Here is a 24,187-nt window from a genome sequence, read left to right as displayed (position 1 = left end):
TGTGAGAGCGCATTGTATGACCTCTGTATTGCCCTGAGAGCGCACTGTATGACCTCTGTATTGCCGTGAGAGCGCACTGTATGACCTCTGTATTGCCGTGAGAGCGCACTGTATGACCTCTGTATTACTGTGAGAACGCACTGTATGACCTCTGTATTGCCCTGAGAGCGCACTGTATGACCTCTGTATTGCCGTGAGAGCGCACTGTATGACCTCTGTATTGCCGTGAGAACGCACTGTATGACCTCTGTATTACTGTGAGAACGCACTGTATGACCTCTGTATTGCCCTGAGAGCGCACTGTATGACCTCTGTATTGCTGTGAGAGCGCACTGTATGACCTCTGTATTACTGTGAGAACGCACTGTATGACCTCTGTATTGCCCTGAGAGCGCACTGTATGACCTCTGTATTGCCCTGAGAGCGCACTGTATGACCTCTGTATTGCTGTGAGAGCGCATTGTATGACCTCTGTATTGCCCTGAGAGCGCACTGTATGACCTCTGTATTGCCGTGAAAGCGCACTGTATGACCTCTGTATTACTGTGAGAACGCACTGTATGACCTCTTTATTGCCCTGAGAGCGCACTGTATGACCTCTGTATTGCTGTGAGAGCGCATTGTATGACCTCTGTATTGCCCTGAGAGCGCACTGTATGACCTCTGTATTGCCGTGAGAGCGCACTGTATGACCTCTGTATTGCCGTGAGAGCGCACTGTATGACCTCTGTATTGCCCTGAGAGCGCACTGTATGACCTCTGTATTGCCCTGAGATCGCACTGTATGACCTCTGTATTGCCCTGAGAGCGCACTGTATGACCTCTGTATTGCTGTGAGAGCGCATTGTATGACCTCTGTATTGCCCTGAGAGCGCACTGTATGACCTCTGTATTGCCCTGAGAGCGCACTGTATGACCTCTGTATTGCTGTGAGAGCGCATTGTATGACCTCTGTATTGCCCTGAGAGCGCACTGTATGACCTCTGTATTGCCGTGAGAGCGCACTGTATGACCTCTGTATTGCCCTGAGAGCGCACTGTATGACCTCTGTATTGCTGTGAGAGCGCATTGTATGACCTCTGTATTGCCCTGAGAGCGCACTGTATGACCTCTGTATTGCCGTGAGAGCGCACTGTATGACCTCTGTATTGCCGTGAGAGCGCACTGTATGACCTCTGTATTACTGTGAGAACGCACTGTATGACCTCTGTATTGCCCTGAGAGCGCACTGTATGACCTCTGTATTGCCGTGAGAGCGCACTGTATGACCTCTGTATTGCCGTGAGAACGCACTGTATGACCTCTGTATTACTGTGAGAACGCACTGTATGACCTCTGTATTGCCCTGAGAGCGCACTGTATGACCTCTGTATTGCTGTGAGAGCGCACTGTATGACCTCTGTATTACTGTGAGAACGCACTGTATGACCTCTGTATTGCCCTGAGAGCGCACTGTATGACCTCTGTATTGCCCTGAGAGCGCACTGTATGACCTCTGTATTGCTGTGAGAGCGCATTGTATGACCTCTGTATTGCCCTGAGAGCGCACTGTATGACCTCTGTATTGCCGTGAGAGCGCACTGTATGACCTCTGTATTACTGTGAGAACGCACTGTATGACCTCTGTATTGCCCTGAGAGCGCACTGTATGACCTCTGTATTGCTGTGAGAGCGCATTGTATGACCTCTGTATTGCCCTGAGAGCGCACTGTATGACCTCTGTATTGCCGTGAGAGCGCACTGTATGACCTCTGTATTGCCGTGAGAGCGCACTGTATGACCTCTGTATTGCCCTGAGAGCGCACTGTATGACCTCTGTATTGCCCTGAGAGCGCACTGTATGACCTCTGTATTGCCCTGAGAGCGCACTGTATGACCTCTGTATTGCCCTGAGAGCGCACTGTATGACCTCTGTATTGCACTGAGAGCGCACTGTTTGACCTCTGTATTGCCCTGAGAGCGCACTGTATGACCTCTGTATTGCCCTGAGAGCGCACTGTATGACCTCTGTATTGCCCTGAGAGCGCACTGTATGACCTCTGTATTGCACTGAGAGCGCACTGTATGACCTCTGTATTGCCCTGAGAAAGCACTGTATGACCTCTGTATTGCCCTGAGAGCGCACTGTATGACCTCTGTATTGCCGTGAGAACGCACTGTATGGCCTCTGTATTGCCGTGAGAGCGCACTGTATGACCTCTGTATTGCCGTGAGAGCGCACTGTATGACCTCTGTATTACTGTGAGAGCGCATTGTATGACCTCTGTATTGCCGTGAGAGCGCACTGTATGACCTCTGTATTGCCCTGAGAGCGCACTGTATGACCTCTGTATTGCAGTGAGAGCGCACTGTATGACCTCTGTATTGCCCTGAGAGCGCACTGTATGGCCTCTGTATTGCCCTGAGAGCGCACTGTATGACCTCTGTATTGCTGTGAGAGCGCACTGTATGACCTCTGTATTGCCCTGAGAGCGCACTGTATGACCTCTGTATTGCTGTGAGAGCGCACTGTATGACCTCTGTATTGCTGTGAGAGCGCACTGTATGACCTCTGTATTGCTGTGAGAGCGCATTGTATGACCTCTGTATTGCCGTGAGAGCACACTGTATGACCTCTGTATTGCCGTGAGAGCGCACTGTATGGCCTCTTTATTGCCCTGAGAGCGCACTGTATGACCTCTGTATTGCCGTGAGAGCGCACTGTATGACCTCTGTATTGCCCTGAGAGCGCACTGTATGACCTCTGTATTGCCGTGAGAGCGCACTGTATGACCTCTGTATTGCCGTGAGAGCGCACTGTATGACCTCTGTATTGCCCTGAGAGCGCACTGTATGGCCTCTGTATTGCCCTGAGAGCGCACTGTATGACCTCTGTATTGCCGTGAGAGCGCACTGTATGACCTCTGTATTGCCCTGAGAGCGCACTGTATGACCTCTGTATTGCCCTGAGAGCGCACTGTATGACCTCTGTATTGCCGTGAGAGCGCACTGTATGACCTCTTTATTGCCCTGAGAGCGCACTGTATGACCTCTGTATTGCCCTGAGAACGCACTGTATGGCCTCTGTATTGCCCTGAGAACGCACTGTATGGCCTCTGTATTGCCCTGAGAGCGCACTGTGTGACCTCTGTATTGCCCTGAGAGCGCACTGTATGACCTCTGTATTGCCGTGAGAGCGCACTGTATGACCTCTGTATTGCCCTGAGAACGCACTGTATGGCCTCTGTATTGCTCTCATGAAAAAGGATTTGGAACCTGCTCTTGTACTGCAGCAAACATTCACAGATGTTACTGATCCGCGTTATCGTCTGCTTTGGCCAGATTATAATTGGTCATTTTGAGAACCTTTTTCCCCACTTAGGACATGTGAGCAAATATGAGGGAGGTAATCCTACTTTCCCCATGTGATCATTATCCCAGGTTTTGTAATGGAATTTCACTTTTCTACACTCATGTTTACAGTAAATGACAAAATAGTGTGGGAGGTAAAAGGCATTTAATTAAATTGGTAGGCTTCAGTGCGAAGGTGTGACCAGGGGTCATGGTAAAATGAACGGAAGATATAGCCTATTGCACAGGGTCTCAGAGTCGGTCCTCAGGACCCCCACACAGTGCATGTTTTGCAGGTATCCTCACAGAATCACCAGTGAAATAATTAGCCCCACCTGTGGATCTTTTAAAATGTGTCAGTCGGTAATGAGTGCACCTGTCAGGTGACCTGGAAACCGTGACTCTGTGGGGTCCTGAGGACCGAGTATGAGAACCGCTGGCCTATTGAATACTGCTCCAGGATTATGTCTAACCTTGGCCTGTTCTATGTAGTTCTATGTAGTACCTTTTTTATATTGTGCATTTCTCTTTCATATGTATTGTTCATCTTGATGTGAAAATCTTAAATAAAATGAAGATCTTCCTGCTGGAAACCCTACCTTATACTAGCACAATGGAACCTTGCTTCTGATTGCATTCTCCTCCTTATAATAACTTGATAATATTTATAATGTGGTTATGAAATGTTTCTTTTTTGTGAACTTTTTGTTTTCTTTTTAGCTTACCGCAATTCACGGGGTCCAGTCCGCATTTGATGAAGCCATGTCTTACTGCCGTTACCATCCATCGAAAGGGTACTGGTGGCACTACAAAGACCAGGAGGAACGAGGTACAATATGTCATCCAACTGAGAGCAGGGCGATCGGATTCTCTTACCATCACGCTAAAGTACATTAAGTGCCAAAAAGAGTCGTAATATCAAGGGCCTTCGGTCACCGCTACAATATGTGAAGTGTGGTCTACTTATTCAGATGGTGGCAGAACTTATTTATTAGTTTATTTAAAAACAAAACCCTTTTGACCATTTCAGTTAGGCAGTGACCACGTGCTTTCAACTAACCTCCAATTTTGTAATTGGAACTGACCTTCAGAAATGATTTATTATTTATTTACAGTTTCTTATACAATAGGAAACAGGGATGCAACAAACTGGGTAGTAACAAACGGATATAGAGGTGGGAGGGCTTATCTATAAATATGCTGGCTTCTTGGTTTTAAATGCTGTTGGTTTTTGTGATGTTTGGTACATTCCATGTGTGTGGCTATATCAGAAGTAGATCCAGACTTCTGTCATCAGTCAGGAAAAAAAGTCCGGGCAGTGTCGCTGTTTAGCGCACAAAGAGGGAAGCGATTGCCATTATCCCTGATGGAAAAAAGAATTGTGATTTTTTTTTTTTTTCTCCCTATATGTTTGTATACAGGCAATCTTAAAAAAAACTCACGAAAACACACAGGTTTAGTGAATACTGTCTGTTTCCGCTGCTGAGAACGTCTTTCGGGTCAGACTTCCGATCCTCCAATGTATTAATAGTTTCTCCTGCAACCTAACCCTTGTTTTCCCTGCAGACTAATCCTAATGTCGTCATTCTGAGGACATTTTCACAATGTCGAATCCATAATTGCTGACATAGTGTTGATATTATGAATCTCTACAATGTTATTACCGACCTTTTGATTATATCCCAGTAATGATGACTAACCATATGCCGGCAAGTAGTTACCGGCATATGGATTAGTCACTACTGCAATAAAGACAGACTATATACAATGGCACAGGACATTTTGGAAACACGGACACTAACGTTCCTTCTGATGGGGCTGGACGGAACTCAGACTCTTAGTAATTATATTTCCATAGGTGAAGTCAGAGAGAACGTGAAATTACAAAGTACAGTACCATTGCTTGGAACAGGTTTTGTTGTATACAACATTTATTAATCTTATGTTAGTTAGAAGGATTCAATCTCATTACACCTCCTAGGGTAGCCAAATTCATTTACCTAATACTAATACGCAAAATCTATTGGTTTGGTCTTTCATTAGTTTTTGGTTTTTTTTCCAGATAAAGCGAAACCAAAGGCTAAGAAGAAGGAAGAAGCCAGCTCGCTCTTCCAGCGACAGAGGGTAGATGCGTTACTGCTGGAACTCAGGCAGAAGTTCCCTCCTAAGTTTGTCCAGGTAATGCAGACTCTGATAACGCTTGCACCATGCAACGCAAATAAACTCTTAGGGGTAAGTATACTGATACCCCTTTCACACCAGAAAATGCAGGGACCCACCCTGCATTTTCTGTTGTGGGAAGGAGGCGGGGAGTAATAACCCTGGGTTGCTGGTCCTCAGTGCCGGCCCGGGGTTTCACAACAGATGACAGGTCAGACGGCAGGCGCAGATGACGCAGCTCACCGGCTGCAGTGAGGGCACCGGAGAGCTGTGTAATCTATGAAGGATTCTGGAATGTGACCTTTCTCTAGAGCACGCAGTTATCTCAGAGCCTTGGAAATGACTGTCCGACAGGGTCTCTTTCAAACAGGTTTATTCACACCCACTCCTTAGCTCGTTGGTCATATACTTATACCATGAAACACAAATGATTCCTCCCCCTTATGGGAGGGGATATTACCAAATACATACATGTTTACATGCGACACTCCCCTAGTGTGGAGTTACAAAGTCTATAACTGGTTTGAGTAATTTTACTATGCCATCTCCGATGACATGGAAGAGTGTATTTCCCCATATGGGTATCATTAGTAACTTTGACTTATTTACAGAACCTGAAACTCAGAAGGAATAGATTTTAACCCATTCAGCTTCCTGTACACAAGATAATTATATATAATGCTAGTACATATGGGTCTTTATAATACTTTGTACTGACAAGAATTATGCTATGGTATAAGTAACATAATGTTGATTAAGATAAACTCTATCATTAACTCCCTCCTTTTTATAATAATTAAACATTACAATTTACATTGTTTACATACAGTAGTAAACAAAGTCAAAAATACAAAAAAATTATTATAAATATAAGAAAACTCATAGTGGTCGGACATCTTACAATTCAAACTGCCTAACCATGCTAAGGATTAGTCACATCAGATGGTTCTAGTGGGTTATGGCCCTGAGGACAAGGTAGCTTCTCCCTGCCGTCAGAGAGCAATTGGCTGTTCGCTCACATCCATCGGAATAGACTGATTCTCTGCTTTCTGTGTCCTTCCAGATATGAGTTTTTTAAACTTGGTTGTAGTTGCAGCGGACTGACACTGTTTTAGACAAATAGAGAAAACACACATCAATACCTTGAAAGCAATATAAGCAAGTATACATAGTCCTATAATTTTTAGGCCAAACATGAGAATTCCCATAACCCATCCACCGATTCCTGAAAACCATGTAGATGGATTTAGAAAAGACAGCCAGCCCCAATCACCTCCTAGAGTGTCAGGTGTATTATGCTTAGTGGCATAGATCTTTTTTTCTTCTTCTATCTCTTGTACATGTTTTTCTATTGTCTCTTGTGCATTGTCAGTCTCATTAGTAATAAATGTACAACACAATATTCCTGTCTGGGTATATAAGGTCATACAATAACCTCCTGTCTGTGCCGTTAAGTGATCCAGAACTAATCTGTGTTGTAACTGTTCTTTTTTTACCTCTTAAATCTCTCTACCTACATATCTAAAGGTGTTATCATATATTTCAGTAATGTTATCTAATAACATTGCAAGTGATTCAACTCTATAATATGATTTTGAGCCAAATAAATCCAAAAATCCCATTCTCTCATGCCAGGGTGTGTATATTAGCTTTCTTGCCTTTTTTCCTGCTTCCTTTATTTCCCTTCTGTCCCTGTGTATGGGATTATACTTCCTTACTTGGCCTTCTTGGCCTTTGATTATATTTTTTAGATCTTCATGATTTATCACTTGTGCTGCAGGTACTATGCGTCCTAGGGTGCAATTCCCATAGTCGCCATAAACAAGCCACTTGTAGGCATATTTCCCACATAAATAATATAGATTCTTTGGGAGAATTGGAGGTATGTTGTCCCACATTCTCCTTAAGGTTTCCAATCCTCTTTCTGTTGTTAGACTATCAATTACAAACTCGTTGGAATTGCTTCCTGTATCATTCAAAAAATCAGGGAATCCTGGCCCTGGCCATACTCCAACATTTATCATTTTCCATGGCACAGGGTCCCTCTGAGTTGGTGCTGAAAATACTTGAAATGGAGGTACTCCTGGTGTGGGATTATAAGGGATAGAACCAACTCGGAAAGGAGCCTTTGTGCAAGGGTAAAATGTTCCCAGGTAGGTGTTTGATGGGAGATATGTTTCACCATGATCAGTTATGGTTTCACTTTTTCTTTTCTTAAACTCAATGCAAAAAGATACATTTGGGGTAACTAGGTGTGCTAGCAACTTAGGTGGTGTTTTGCGTAAGTATTGGTTTACTGATGCCTTGAATGGGACATCATCTGTACGGTTATCATAAAATTCTGTCCATTCATCAAATGTGATGGGGACGAATGTCCACTCTCCTCCCCCTCCTGAAGTAGGACCATGTGAACAGATCCAACAATTCGTAGTATTAAGGGCATTCCCTACCAAATTATGCAATTGCAACAACATGTTTTGGTTTTCTCCAGTAGGGGCCTTACACCATTCTATGCATGTTTCCTCAGGTGGCTGTCCACAATACTCACAAATACACCTTGTGATGAGTGGTGAATTCCTACATTCATGGTTAGGGTTTACTACTTCCCTTTTTTTCACATAATGTGGTTTGGGATAGACTATAGAGGTAACTTGTACTGTACTGTTGTTATTAACATAATCTGTTGCCTCTAGTATTGTACATAACCATATTATTGCAACTATTGTGGTTGCCAAACACAGAATGCATCCCCATAGACTTTTATCGGGTTTAGGCCCCAATAACATCTCAGCAAACTGCATCTTCAAACTTAACTTGTAATCGTTTACAATGGGAGGCATGAATCCATGTGTCCCTCCCCTGTAGCTTTACTGATGTTGGTGTAGTCAGTAGGACCTGAAATGGACCATCATATCTGGGCTCAAGCGATTTTCGTACGTGTCTTTTGAGATACACCCAATCTCCTGGCTGGAGATGATGCGGATTGTTTTCTGCTGTAGAATCTGGAAGTGAAGCATAAGCTGCGACATGAAGTTCAGTTAGTCTTTTAGTAAGTTCTTTTACATAACAGGTTAGATCTGCATGTTTATGCACAAGTTCTTGTGGGTAGTAACATCCTATCCTAGGTATGCTACCAAATAGGACCTCATATGGAGAGTATCCTGACTTTTTATGAGGAATGGTCCTCATACTAAAAAGTGCTAGAGGTAAACATTCTACCCATGTTTTACCTGTGTCCTTCATTGCCTTCATAATCTTGGACTTCAAAGTATAATTCGTTCTCTCCACCAAGCCAGAGGCCTCAGGCCTGTGAGCCGAGTGGAAAGCCTGTTGTATACCCAAATCCTGCATTATGTGTCTCATTACTTCACCTGTAAAGTGTGTCCCCCTATCTGACTCAATGACATCTGGGACACCATATCTACAGACAATTTCTGAGAGGATTTTCTTAGCTGTATTCCTTGCTGTGGCCTTTGCTACAGCGAAAGCCTCAACCCATTTTGATAGAATGTCCACTATTACAAGTGCATATTCATACACTCCACACTTGGGCATCTGAATGTAGTCAATCTGCAGTCTCTGAAAAGGAGCTGTTGCTTTTGGTATTGCCCCTTGTGGAGTTTTTACTCTTATCCCTGGATTGCTTGTTCCACAGATCCAGCATGCTTGTGTATGAAGTGTTGCTACTGATTGGAATCCTGGAGCAATCCATCTCTCTTTAGTAATGGCAGTCATTTGATCTTTCCCAAGGTGGGTCTGTCCATGAGTGACTTGGCACATGGCTGGGTATAGTACTCTGGGTAGACCTAACAGTTCATCTTTTTTCCAGAGCTCTGTTTCTTCATCTTTTGCTGCACCTTTCCTTTGCCACTCTGCTTTTTCCACTGGACCTGCTTGGTCTTGGAACTTCTTTAATTGCTGCATATCTGCCATGTGTTGTGGTTCTTCCGATTCCGTCACGACCATGTAATGTCTTCCTTCTACTGGCTGGGCTTTTGCTGCTCTCTTAGCTTCTGCATCTGCAAGATTGTTTCCTCTTGTTTCTTTTGTTTGATTCTTTGTGTGTGCTTGAATTTTGATGATGGCAACTTTGTGTAGCTTCATTAATGCTTGAAAAAGTTTTTTAATGAGGTCAGCGTGCTGTATCTGTTTACCTGTAACTGTTTTAAAGTCTCTGCTTTTCCAGATCAAACCATAGTCCATTGTCACTCCCCAGCTGTATCTGGAATCTGTATAAATGTTCGCTGTTGTATGCTCTGCGTGCTCCAATGCTTTAGTAAGGGCGACAAGTTCAGCTGCTTGTGCTGATAAGTGTGCTGGTAGGGCTCCAGAAGTTACTACTTCAGTGTCAGTAGTGACGGCATATCCAGTGTAGGGCTTGCCATTTTCATAGTATCTGGACCCATCAACATATAGTTCGTAATGAGCATTGGGTATGGGCATATCTTGGACGTGTGGCAATGTCTGGGTCTCTTGTTCCATCAGAGCAAGACAGTCATGGGAAAAATTTTGAGTATTAGTATTTTCCTTTTCTTCCTCACTTTCAGCTTCTGTATCGACTTCCATTCTCTGGGCTGTTGTAGATGATACTGTGCTGACAGAAGGCGATTGTCCCCTTATTCTCCCTCCTTTTGAACATTGATGTTCATACTCCTTTTGTTCCGGCAACAGAGCTGGTAAGAGTGTGGCAGGATTGAGGGTAGTGCACCTCTTGATTGTCACATTGGTTGCACTCAATAGGGACACTTCGTACTTGGTGAGTCTTGCTGATGAAAGGTGTTTGGTTCTTGCTTGTTGTAGGATTTCTGTAACGGCATGTGGTACTTGTATAGTTAGTTCATGATTAAGAACAATGTCTGTGCACTTGTCCTTCAATACAGCAGCCGCTGCAACAGCTTTAATACAAGTAGGTGATCCTTGGATGATATTGTCAAGCCTGCTGGAATAGTAAGCAAGAGGTCTTTGTTTTGCTCCGTGGATCTGTGTTAACACTCCCAAAGCATGTCCTCTTTCCTCATGACAATATAAGGTGAAAAGTTTAGAATAGTCTGGCAGGCCTAAAGCAGGTGAAGAAGCAATGGCCAACTTTAGTTGCTGAATTGCTTGAGCCATGTCTTCATCTGTCGGATGTGGACCCTCTGTTTTGATGGCATTGTATAATGTCTGCATGTAAACTGATGCATGAGGTATCCAGTCTCTGCAATAGCCTACCAGGCCCAGGAATGACCTGACTTGTTTCACAGTCTTTGGTACTTTGGTTTGCAGTATTAGCTGCTTTCTGTCTTCTGTCAGGTGTTTGATGCCTTGAGAGATACAATGTCCAAGAAAGATGACTTTTTGCTTACAGAGCTGTAGTTTTTCTTTTGAAGCTCTGCAGTCTTGTTCTTCCAAGAACTTGAGCAGGGACACTGTTTCTTGTTGGCATTTGTCTTGAGTTGTAGTAGTTAACAAGAGGTCATCGACATACTGGATAAGCTGAGTCTCTTCTGAGAAAAAGGGTCTCCAAGCCTGGAGAACCAGTGACATGGCTTCAGAGTAGTCACTGGGACTATTAGCAGCCCCCTGGGGTAATCGTGTCCAGCAGTATTGTTTGCCATCATGTGTAAAAGCTAACAGTTCTTGAGAGTCTTTAGTGATAGGTACCGAAAAATAAGCATTCGCCAGATCGATCACCGTAAACCAGGCCCCTGATGGTGGGATCTGATTCAGCAAGGTGTGTGGATTAGGCACAATGGGACAATTAATTAACAGTCTCTTGTTGACCTCCCTAAGGTCATGAACCATTCTGTATTGGGTCTCTTCGGAACCGGTGACATTCCTTTTTTTCACAGGAAACAACGGCGTTGACCATGGGGATCTACATTGAACAAGGATGCCGGACTGTAGATAAGCTTGCAGTTGCTTGGTGATGGCGGCTCTTTGATCAGGATTCAGTGGATATTGCTTTACGGATACTGGTACTGTTCCTGGCTTTAGTTGCAGTTGGACAGGTTGCACGTTCAGCTTGCCAGTGTCCATCTTCCCCTTAGACCACAGCTTGTCCGGTACTTGGGATGTGATCCAATCTGGGAGGATAACTTCAGCAGAATCTGTAATAGATGATTGGGAGAGAAAAACATACACAGCGGCCTCTATTTGAGGTAGTGAGTCTTTGGGTATATTGGATTTGTATTTGATGCCAGTCTCTGTATATTCAATTGATGCTTGCATTAGTTGCAGAATGTCCGCTCCCAACAAGTTTACTGGACATGTAGATGAAGTAAGAAATTCAATAGGTATTGGTGTGCATTCATCATTGACAAGTAAAGAGGTTGGCTTACTTTTCCTAAGTGGGAGCGGCTGTCCACCCAACCCTGTACCTTGTATGGTGTTTCTGGACAGTAGCTCACTTGGAACCTCTTCTTCTCTTAGTACAGTGAGAGTAGCACCTGTATCAATAAGACATTCAAGTTTGTGTCCTGTGGGAAGAGTGAGAGAGACAGTACCTTTTGGAGAGTTCATTTTTTCTTCAAAGTAGAATGCTGCTACACCTTTTGGAGACGGAAATTGTCATGCCTGTTTTTTGTAAGGCAAGCCATCTGTCAGATTCTTGTTTTGCAGCCATTTTTGATATTTGTGACAACTTTGTTTAAAATGTCCCAAAGATTTACAAAAATAACATCTCCTTGCCATATCATTCCCTTCAGAATCATGTTGTACTGGTCTTACCATTGATGGTTTGGTACCTGCCATCTTTGGACCGCTAGAAGGGTCTTTTTTGTTCCAGGGTTGGACGACATTAACCTGAACAATTGGTGTTTTATTGCTCTTCTTCTCCTTTCTCTCTCTCTCCGTATCTTCCAGGCCTTCCAGAATCTGTAAGATTGCACTTATATCCATAAAGTTAACTTCAGGTCGTATAATAAGCAATTGGGCTCTCAATTCAGGACGAAGCCCATACAAAAACTTAGTTTTAAACAGTCTTTCATTGGCTGGATTGTCAAGTGGGTAACCTTCATTCTCTTGTCTAGTAACGACTTTATCATGATACTCTTTTACTGACATTTGCTTTTGTTGTATGTCCGGCTGTGCTGGCGCCTGAGCTGCCAATCTATGACATCTGTGAGTTACTCTGTCTCCCAACTGCACCCCACTCTCTGTTGTGTATTTATTTTGTGGTATATCCACTATGGCTGGTAACCCAGGGTGGAGGGGATCAATGGCAACATTTGGCAAGGTTTGTATTATATTCCATTCCCCTGTACCTGCGGTTGCTCTTACAACCTGTTCTAAATCTACCCAACATGGTCTGTGTATGATAATAGCTTGTCTGACTTTTTTATCATACTCTAATGAGTTCTTTCTTATATCAGGTAAATCATTTACAACTTTCATTTGATCAGATGCAAACCATGGGATATAGTTCTGTCTCTCAACTAATTGCTGTACCTGGTGGCCTGCTGCATCTGTGATCATTTGAGGGTGATAGGTAACTCTAACGGGGTACATAGAAGGATCTGATTGTGATGCTGACACACTACTGCGTGGAAGACTATATATTTGGACTGGGTACTGTCCAGGCCTGTCACTAGGAACTGGATTGCCATAGAATTCTGTTTGCTTGCGTGTCCTAGCCTCAGATAAACCTTCTCTGGTTGGACTCTGATTGTAATCTTTTAGTCTTATTACAGATCTTACTTCTGGGTCACATGGTAAAACCTCTGACCCCACCCAATTTCCACAATTTGGACATTTTGCATCTCCTTCTGGTACACAAAACACACATATTGGACACTTCCTTTGTGGATAATAATTTCCAATTTTAAGGGATTGTAATTCTGAGGTTGGGTACAGTTCTTCAGTTCCCATGCCTGACCTGGGTATACCAGTAGTACTTCTCCCCACTGTTGTGATTGCAGTTGTGGTGCCCCCTGCTGTGAGCACATCTAATTGTTCTATGTTCTGTCCCCCAACTGCCTCGGGTTGTTCAATTACCTGTGGCAGTTGGTGTACAAGTGGTGCATTATCTACCTGATTATCTGCTTGTGGTGGTGCATTAGGTCTTGGTAAGTGGTATGGTGGTGGACTTTCAAATGACAACTCCTGTTTCTGTTTCTTTTCATCTTCTATTTCTTGTGAAACTGTAAGCCATATATTAACTGTATCAATAAGATTATGTTTCTGTAACCAATGTGCGTTTGTCGCTTGGAATCGCCTCCAAGCGTCAGGATCTAATGTCCCTGTTTTTGGAAAATTAGCCCTTTGTAAGATTAAACCGATTGACTTGATCGATTTTCTTCCTTCTCGTAATGCCACAACCTGCAGTGGAGATTGCTCCATACCCTTAGTACTGTTCCCTCCCATAGGTCAATTACCTCCTATGGGTGTGGCCTTTATCCACTTGCGGGAAGCAGTGTATAATGTTGCGCAAATGAGAAAACCTGTGCACTTATTGGTTGAGGTTTAATATATAAATGCGGCCTTCAGTTCCCTGTTTTTAATTTAAGCCAAAAGAAATCATAACCACTTATCAGGACAATAATATGATACCACTTTTATAACCTGGGAAGACACCCTATTCCGAATACTTTAAAAAAAAAAAAAAAAAAAATGAATAAACAGTGCGTGTTGTATCCTTAATGCCAAAATACTTATGTGTTTTCTTTCTGTTTAAGTACTTCCTTTACACTGCTTATAACTATTGCTGAAGTGTGGGTTTGTATGCCCACAAAATACCACTTGTGTGTGTGTGTGTCAGTTCAGAGAAAACAATTTGGGTAATGATCTTCAATTAAATGCTGAAGGATTCTTGCTTCAAATATAACACCCAACTCTTAAAGTCTAATCTGAGCTTATCAGGCTAAATTCTTCCACTTATCAATTTAAAATGTATTACTGCAAGCTATTCTGTTATATGCACCTTACGCTTGCTGCTGTTTAAATGACAATTAGACAGATGATCAATCACTCACACCCCAACATATACGTAAACACTTCTAGTTTTATAAGGGCTGTATCCTAATTGGTTCAAAATGGCTTCCAGGGGCCTTCTTTGTAATAAGGCAGGTCCAGCCTATAACAGCATATTCCAAATGAAAGTCTTTGAAGCTTTTTGAACTTTATTCACACCTTATAACTTATTTGTGTTTACAAGACAAACAACAAAATACGCTTTTAGAGCACTTTGTCCGGCGTTAACCAGAAGTAATACCGGACTCAGATCGCTCCACTTACAAGCCTCGTTAAGATGGCCAATTCATACAACATGAAACATGTGCATACAAAATTCTGACAAAACAAACAAAAACTCCAAAAAAAAAAATAAAATAAAAATAAAAATGAATAAAAAATAAATAAAATGAAAAAAAAAAAAAAAAATTATAATAAATAAATAAAAAAAAAACAACAACACAACTTATGCAGTCATATCCAAAGCTGTGCGATATCCAAATGCTCTATATATGGGTTTTTTATATGAGGTTTGCAAGAAAAATGCAAGTGTATATTTATGCTCTGCCTTTTAAAACAGGGATTCTGAGAGAGTAAAATATATACATATATTTATATATATATATTTTTTTAAAAAAGAGATTCCACTCACCTCAGATCCCTCTGTAAATAGCAGACACAAATGTACGCATTCTTTCTTGCTTCTGTCATCCCGGACGAGCCCCCACTGAAGGATTCTGGAATGTGACCTTTCTCTAGAGCACGCAGTTATCTCAGAGCCTTGGAAATGACTGTCCGACAGGGTCTCTTTCAAACAGGTTTATTCACACCCACTCCTTAGCTCGTTGGTCATATACTTATACCATGAAACACAAATGATTCCTCCCCCTTATGGGAGGGGATATTACCAAATACATACATGTTTACATGCGACACTCCCCTAGTGTGGAGTTACAAAGTCTATAACTGGTTTGAGTAATTTTACTATGCCATCTCCGATGACATGGAAGAGTGTATTTCCCCATATGGGTATCATTAGTAACTTTGACTTATTTACAGAACCTGAAACTCAGAAGGAATAGATTTTAACCCATTCAGCTTCCTGTACACAAGATAATTATATATAATGCTAGTACATATGGGTCTTTATAATACTTTGTACTGACAAGAATTATGCTATGGTATAAGTAACATAATGTTGATTAAGATAAACTCTATCATCTACATACGCCACCTGCCCTGTCATCGGCACCCGCCACCTGTGTGGATTCCTATCTGACAGCACGCACCGAGGACCGGCAACCCGCATGAGTACCCCTACCCCTTTCACACCAGTACCCCTACGCCTTTCACACCACAACTCGGCAACAGCCCTGCTCCATAGCAGGGTTGAAATCCTGGGAAATATTCCCAGGATTTTGGCCCGGGAACCTTACACACCAGCGCTAATCGTGGGTTGTTCCTGGGCCCAACCCGGGAATTTAGGCTGGTGTGAAAGGGGTATTATGGGAGTTCTATTGGAGATAGGATGTTCTATCTATTATCTTCTAGAACAGGCAGCTGTTGTGAAACTACAAGACCCATCATGCCTTGCCACAGTTCTGCTGTTAGGGAATGCTAAAACTATGGCAAGGCATGCTGGGATGTGTAGTTTCACAACAGCTGGAGGGCCGAAGGTTGGACATGCCTGATCTAGAAGGTGATGAATACATAAGAAGCAGAATCTGATTGGTTGCTATGGGCAACATCCCATCTTCAGTAGAACTCCCATCTTAGTAAATTTACCCCTTAGTGTTTATTAAATCCGTTGTACATTGGGCGTGATCGCTCAGGTCCACCAGCTGACGTGGGCTTCATGCACGCGCAAACCCCGGGAGCGAACTCTCTTGGCAAGCTGCACACACTAGGGTGTCGCCCAGTGGTGGGAGTGTATGGGGCCGGGTGCAGGGTACTGCTGAGCATTTCATGGGCGTGCCCAAAAAGACAATGGGCTCGCCCCTGGAAACTATGGCCGTACCCCTGCGATTGGGGTGCCCATGCATCCTCGGGGGAAGGGCGGCTGACGTCGCGTGGCATCAGCTCCCCCAATTCGACGGATAGCGGGCGTCTGAAAAGTATAGCCTGCTCGCTAGGCAGTGAATATATGCTGACTAGTGAGCAGGTCTGAATTGGGCCCATTGTCTACTAAATCCAGGAACTTTCTTTCTGAACAGTTAATTCCTCTTTTTGTTTCTGTATTTGGTGCCTAAATTGATAGTAGGTTTTTTCTTTTATTGCAGCAAAAATCTGGGGAGAAGCCAGTACCAGGTAAGCTCTGTATCCTTATTATCACCACACGACATCGTTGTCCCACCTGAGAGCCTTATAATCTCCTCTCCTCAGTGGCGCTGCCTGATGGAGTTGTTGCGGCAGCCTGCAGACAATGATTGCTATTGTTATATTTCACATTTACGGCGGGGGGGTGGGGGGGTGGGGGGGGGGTATACAGTCCGAGTACACCGGAGGTGCCTGATGCTGCCAAACTCATAGTATTTTTTAAAGAGGCAATCATGGGTCTGCCTTGTAAATGATTACTGCTTAAAAAAAAAACACATCCAAGTTCGGCCGGCGAATTCCCACGGGTCATTACCGACATCTTCCATCGGCCCTACATGCAGGACGCAGATGGGGAATACCATTAGGGAGGGCCATGCTGCCGATGTTGGGCTTGGAACACATTGGCCCTTATTCAGATCTGATCGCAGAACAAATTTGTTCTCAAAATGGGAAAAACCATGTGCGCTGCAGGTGGGGCAGATGTCACATGTGCAGAGAGAGTTTGATTTGGGTGGGGTGTGTTCAAACTGAAATCTAATTTGCAGTGTAAAAATGATGCAGTCAGTATTTACCCTGCACAGAAACAAAATAACTCACCCAAATGTAACTCTCTCTATACATGTTACATCTGCCCCACCTGCAGTGACCATGGTTTTGCCCATTTTGAGAACAAATTTGTACTGCGATCAGATCTGAATAAGGGCCATTGTGGAGTGTGTACCCAGCTTTGGATAAATGATGTATAACCACTGCCGTGCTATGTACAATTTGGGCCTGTTTTAGAATTTAAAGCACTATAGCACCTTTTGCATACATGGGGGAAAAAATGTGTCCATACTCCTGAATGTGCCCAGATATAGGCAACTCTAAATCTACAGCGTAGACCTGTCTAGCGCAAATTTGCACCCATCCATTTAGAAAGGTTTATTATTCCTGTAGAATGTGCAGAAGTATGACTTATGTCCTACTGTCTAACCCTGACACTCCAGATGTTGTTGAACTACACATCCCAGCATGCCCTGCTACAGTTTTGCTATTTGTCCATGCTAAAACTGATGCAGGGCATGCTGGGATGTGTAGTTCAACATCAGCTGTAGTGTCAAGGTTAGCTATCAGTGGTCTATCAGATTTTGACCTAGACTAAACCGCTAGCCCCAGGAGCTGTTGTGTAATGACATCACGTGAGCTTGTTGTGAATTGAGGCATTAATGATGTCTGGTTTTAATTTGCTTTTAGTTGAACAAGTAAAAAAAGAACCAGAACAACCGGCTGAGATGGTGAAACAAGAAGAAAAGGAACCAGTTAAAACGCCTCAAGGACAAGCAACAACCAAAGGGCCGCCGGAGAAACGAATGAGGCTACAGTAGATGTTGGTCTCGGGTTTTCTCAGATCCCTGGGGATCAGCTACATGGACTGGAACTTTTTGGATAAATAAACAGTGTAAATAGGCGAATATGTGTCGATGCGTTTAGGTATAAATGGCCGCCCAGCCGCTTTGTGCAGGGTATACTAAGAAAATGTTTGTATCCTATTGTTTTCATAAAAGAGAAAGTCAGAAGTAGAATGTGGTGATTTTTGTGATGGCACCTAGTACCGCTGACCCTAGGACTATTTGTATCACCTAGTGCCGCTGACCCTAGGACTATTTGTATCACCTAGTGCCGCTGACCCTAGGACTATTTGTATCACCTAGTACCGCTGACCCTAGGACTATTTGTATCACCTAGTGCCGCTGACCCTAGGACTATTTGTATCACCTAGTGCCGCTGACCCTAGGACTATTTGTATCACCTAGTACCGCTGACCCTAGGACTATTTGTATCACCTAGTGCCGCTGACCCTAGGACTATTTGTATCACCTAGTGCCGCTGACCCTAGGACTATTTGTATCACCTAGTGCCGCTGACCCTAGGACTATTTGTATCACCTAGTGCCGCTGACCCTAGGACTATTTGTATCGCCTAGTGCCGCTGACCCTAGGACTTTGTATCACCTAGTGCCGCTGACCCTAGGACTATTTGTATCACCTAGTGACGCCGACACTAGGACTTTGTATCACTTAGTGACGCCGACCCTAGGACTTTGTATCACCTAGTGCCGCTGACCCTAGGACTATTTGTATCACCTAGTGACGCCGACACTAGGACTTTGTATCACTTAGTGACGCCGACCCTAGGACTTTGTATCACCTAGTGACGCTGACCCTAGGACTTTGCATCACCTAGTGCCGCCGACCCTAGTACTTTGCATCATCTAGTGCCGCTGACCCTAGGACATTGTATCACCTAGTGCCGCCGACCCTAGGACTTTGTATCACCTAGTGCCGCCGACCCTAGGACTTTGTATCACCTAGTGCCGCCGACCCTAGGACATTGTATCACCTAGTGCCGCTGACCCTAGGACTTTGTATCACCTAGTGCCGCTGACCCTAGGACATTGTATCACCTAGTGCCGCCGACCCTAGGACATTGCATCACCTAGTGCCGCTGACCCTAGGACTTTGTATCACCTAGTGCCGCTGACCCTAGGACATTGTATCACCTAGTGCCGCCGACCCTAGGACATTGCATCACCTAGTGCCGCTGACCCTAGGACTTTGTATCACCTGAACGGATTTCTATTTCCTGCCCAAGTATATTACATTAAGTACACAGAGGAAGGAAAGAAAAGAACTTTCCTTCTTTTCTTTCCTTCCTTTGTGTACTATATCACTCTCTAGGGAGCACCTCCACCTACATAATTTACAGATATAAAAGTATCTTATTATATATCTTTCTGGGCGCCCGATTTTTTTTCATTGCATGCCACTACTTAAGGCATGCGATGTGATGCGATTTTTCATTGTAAAGACCCAATTTTTAATTGTATAGTCAACCATGGGTGATTTCATACCCCCACTATCCAACTACGCATGGAGTTGATTTTATATAGTGTAGCGAGCGGACACGGATTACTTTACATGTATTCTGCGTCCCCACGCGGGGCTCGCTGCGCTCGCCATGCTTCGGGCTCGGTGGCTCGCTGTGCTCGCCACACTATATAAAATCAGCTCCATGCGTAGTTGGATAGTGGGGGTATGAAATCACCCATGGGTGACTATACAATTAAAAATCGGGTCTTTACAATGAAAAATTGCATCGCATGAATTGGGATGCGGTCATCTATTAGAATGAACTTAGGTCTACAGTCATTAGGTCGACCCCATTAGGTCGACTGGCAGGAAGGTCGACCTGACTTAAGGTCGACATGGGCCAAGGTCGACATGACTTAAGGTCGAATTTGCATAAAGGTCGACATGGGGAAGGTCGACTGGTCATAAGGTCGACATGGGTTTTTCACTGTTTTTTGAGCCGACATGTGCCGACAGGCGGTATTTCATGCCCTACCATCCACTAGGGCGTGGTGGGAGAATAAAATAGTGTGGCGAGCGCAGCGAGGCACCGTGCCCGAAGCATTGCGAGCGATGCGAGGGTCCGATTCTCATTGCCAACTGTGTCCATGTCGACTGTGTCGACATTCGGATAAAAAAACAGTGAAAAACCCATGTCGACCTTATGACCAGTCGACCTTCCTCATGTCGACCTTTATGCAAATTCGACCTTAAGTCATGTCGACCTTGGCCCATGTCGACCTTAAGTCAGGTCGACCTTCCTGCCAGTCGACCTAGTGGGGTCGACCTAATGACTGTAGACCTAAATGCAGTCTGACGAATGATCCCATTCCCATGATTTGTATGCCACTATATTGCATGCGATGCGATGAAAAAATCGGGCGCCCAGATATTACAGAAGTACCTTTTTATTTTTGTCTTGTCAATACAATCTGCTCCTCAGGACACCTTGTACACTTTGCTATCTCCAACAAGTTTCTTGTTAACGGTGTGTCACTGTGGCCTTCTGTACTATGTAGTGCACATGTTATTACAAACCGAATCATTTAGGTGCTAAACAATATCAAATCTAATACAACCACCATCATAGTGACGGCAGCTGCTGAGTGTATATATAACACTATTAAAATAAAACAAAGTTTAGTTGTCTCCTGCGCTCTGAGAGTGCAGCTCAGAACGCACTTAGGGATACCACCTCCTTAATACCAAACAATATAATGAGTGCTCCCACAAGCGCTGTCCCAACAATGCAATCTTTTCCAATGCAGGAGTTTCTCAGTGTTTCAGGTATTCAATCTAAAAAAGGATACTAACAGAAGAGGCACAAAAGTCTGTTAACACAAATAAATTCAACCGATTCCACTAACGACTCGCCTCATAGAAGAGATGCGTTAATATAAAGGTATCTTTAATCACAAACCGTTTCGTATTTAAAAATGTGGAAGTCTGGATATGGAAAAATGAAAGGATGCACAAGTGTCCCTGGTCTTCGGTAAAATGGCGCATCATTATCTTCACTAGAGAACCCCTCTGTAAGGGAGCTTCCTTCTTTTTTTTTTTTTTCAATATCTTTTTATTGGTTTCGAAAATAGTTCAAACATACAACCAACGTAAGCATTATGGAATACTCAATGAAAAGTACATATCAGCTGTACCGCTTATGTAACAATAAAAGAACATATTGTGTCTACTTTATCGGTTTCAGGTGATCTTTTTCTGAAGCATATCTATTCTTTGATTCACACAATGCAAACTCGAAACAAACTACAATACATGTAAATAGCCCATAGGAATAGTATGGGGGAAAAAACAGAAAAGATTAAGGAAAGGAATATTCAGAGAAAAGAAAGGGGGGAGGAATTAGAGAAGTAAAGGGGATTGTGGTTGGTAATCACAAACATATATAGCCATCTATATTTAATTATTCGCCTGGTAAGTCTGTGTAGATTTAAACTCCATCCATGGGAGCCAAATCGCCGCAAACTCCTGGGTGCGTTCTGGAGGTACCCTCAGGTCTTCCATAGTCATATACAAATCCACTCGTGCGAACCATTCTTTAATTGTGGGGGGGGAGGTAGATCTCCAGTGTACCGGTATAACGGCTTTCGCCGCACCATTCAGAAACTTTAGTAGTGATTTTTTGTAGGACCTCAGCGCACCAGGGTATAGGTTTAACAGCCAAAAGGAGGGGTTATCAGGTACGTCCGATTTCACTATAATCTTAGTAATTGACATAACTTGGTCCCAAAAAGGGCGGAGCGCCCCACACGACCACCAAATATGCAGGGGTGAGCCAACTCCATCATTACATCTCCAGCAGGCATTCGTTACCCCAGGGAACATTCTTGCAAGGGTTTGTGGGCATCTATACCACCGTGAAAGAACCTTAAATTGGGTTTCAATTACAGAGTAGCTGAAAGAACTGACAAAGGTGGCCTGGAACATTTTCGACCAAGTCTCATCGTCTAATTCCAGACCCAGGTCTCTATTCCAGGCCCGGGCATAGTTTGGCAATGCATTATATTTATTTTCTATAAGGAGAGTGTAGCCTCTCGAGAGCAGGTGTAAAGGGCGCGTTGTTTCCCTGCACATACCCTCAAAAGGTGTCAAGGCTCGGCCAGCTGCCTCACGTACATCCCTCCCTTGCACAAAGTGTTTAAGTTGGAGATATCTCCAAATCTCTGATGGAGGTAGCCCCCATTTCTCCTGTAAGTCTGAAAGGGGTAATGCCTTGTTCCCGTCCATTAGCTGGCCCACCCGATGGACGCCATGTTGTTTCCACTTTTCAAATCCTAAACTAGCAACTCCGGGGGGGAACATAGGGTTATCAAACAGTGGAGTAAGGGGGGATATTAGGGACGTAACACATGAGAGTTTCCTCAGTCTGTTCCAACAGGTTATTGTGGGGCCTACTGTGGGATGTATTATGTTGCCAACCTTGGGAAGCCAGGGGTAAAGCTCAATCGGCAGGGGGAAAACCTCGCTTTCTATATGTACCCATTGTTTGGCATCTATTGAACGCGTCCATTCCAGAACCCGACTTAAAATCACGGCTTCGTGATAAACCGTGAAATTAGGGAGTTGCAATCCACCCATTTGCTTCCTTCTAAAGAGTATATCATGTCTGAACCGTGGTCTCTTACCCCCCCATATGAATGACCGGACTTCATTCTGTAAGTCTCGGAACCAGGCCTTCGGGATATGGATAGGTAGCGTTTGTAGAAGGTATAGGACCCTTGGGAGAACATTCATTTTGATCACACTTATTCTTCCTAACCAAGAAAGGCGTTTATTGCCCCAACTCCTAAGTTCGGCGCGAAGTGTGAGCAATAACTGCCTAAAATTATCAAAAAGGCGAGACATATCAGGGGACAACACAACACCAAGGTATTTAAGGCTAGAAGGGTGCCAGGCGAAAGGGAAGGATTGCCTAAGGTGTTCTATATCACGGGGGGCCGAGGATACATTAACTGCAGCGGATTTGCTCATGTTTATTTTAAAATTTGAGAGATTCCCAAATGTCCGAAATTCTGCCATAAGATTGGGGATAGAGATAACGGGGTTGGTCAGTGTTGCCAACAAATCGTCCGCAAACAGCGCCAGCTTATGGTCCACTCCCTTCACCCTTAAGCCCGTGATATTTGGATTGCGTCTGATGGTGCATGCCAGAGCCTCCATACACAGTATAAAGATCAAAGGGGAGAGGGGGCACCCCTGTCTGGTCCCGTTGCCAATATGTACCGGCTCTGAGAGGGTCCCATTGATCCTTATCCGTGCCGTGGGAGACCTGTAAAGCGCCATGATGCGCTGCAAGCACTCCGGGCCTAGCCCAATGTGTCGCAGCACCCCTTCCATAAACACCCAACTTATCCTGTCAAACGCCTTTTCGGCGTCGGTCGACAGCACTACCATGGGTATATTGTGTGTAGAGGCCTTATGAATCAAGTCAATAGCCTTGACCGTGTTGTCCCGTGCCTCTCTCCCAGGGACAAAGCCCACCTGATCAGAATGTATTAGGTCCGGTATTAAACGCTTAAGCCTATTTGCTATAACTTTTGCGTACAATTTGATGTCTGCGTTCAATAGGGAAATGGGGCGATAACTAGCGCATTGACTCGGGTCTTTATTTTCCTTCGGGATCACTGTAATGTGAGCTGACACTGAGTGAGGCGAGAAACCACGGCTCGTCGATACCTCATTGAAGGCAGTCAACAGTTTTGGCAAAAGTAAGTCTTTAAAAGATTTATAATATGAAACAGAAAAACCGTCAGGTCCGGGGCTCTTTCCAGACGGGGTCTCCTTTAGTGCTATTTCCAATTCCATCAGGGAAAAGGGGGACTCCAAACTGGCGCTGTCCTCTCCCGACAACCGGGGAAGACCCGCCTCACGGAGGTACGTCTCCACCAGGTCATGGGAGGGAGTTTGCGCCCCCCCAGCGTTAAGGTTATACAATTTGGTGTAATATGAGTGGAACGTTGCGGCTATATCGCGTGTAAGGTGGCGCTTGGCCCCCCCCGAGTCCTTTATCATGTCAATATATAACGTGGCTCTCTGGGAGCGTA

At 44.1% G+C, this 24,187-nt stretch overlaps 1 protein-coding gene across 1 annotated transcript in view; it reads left to right on the top strand.

Annotated features, from left to right (window-relative positions):
* MED6 (mediator complex subunit 6) overlaps positions 1-18,183 on the top strand; it is a 28,768-nt gene extending 10,585 nt beyond the window's left edge. The window contains exons 5-8 of the mRNA XM_083152647.1: positions 4,051-4,159; positions 5,393-5,508; positions 16,698-16,725; positions 17,971-18,183. Coding sequence (XP_083008773.1) covers positions 4,051-4,159; positions 5,393-5,508; positions 16,698-16,725; positions 17,971-18,101 — 384 coding nt within the window. The 3' untranslated portion in view covers positions 18,102-18,183. The remainder of the gene's footprint in view (positions 1-4,050; positions 4,160-5,392; positions 5,509-16,697; positions 16,726-17,970) is intronic.
* The last annotated feature ends 6,004 nt before the right edge of the window (positions 18,184-24,187 follow it).

Source organism: Crinia signifera, chromosome 7 (assembly GCF_055691185.1).
Source record: "Crinia signifera chromosome 7, ASM5569118v1, whole genome shotgun sequence".
NCBI lineage: Eukaryota > Metazoa > Chordata > Amphibia > Anura > Myobatrachidae > Crinia > Crinia signifera.
The sequence above is the reverse complement of the archived record's forward strand: the minus strand, read 5'-3'. Positions and strand labels throughout refer to the sequence as shown.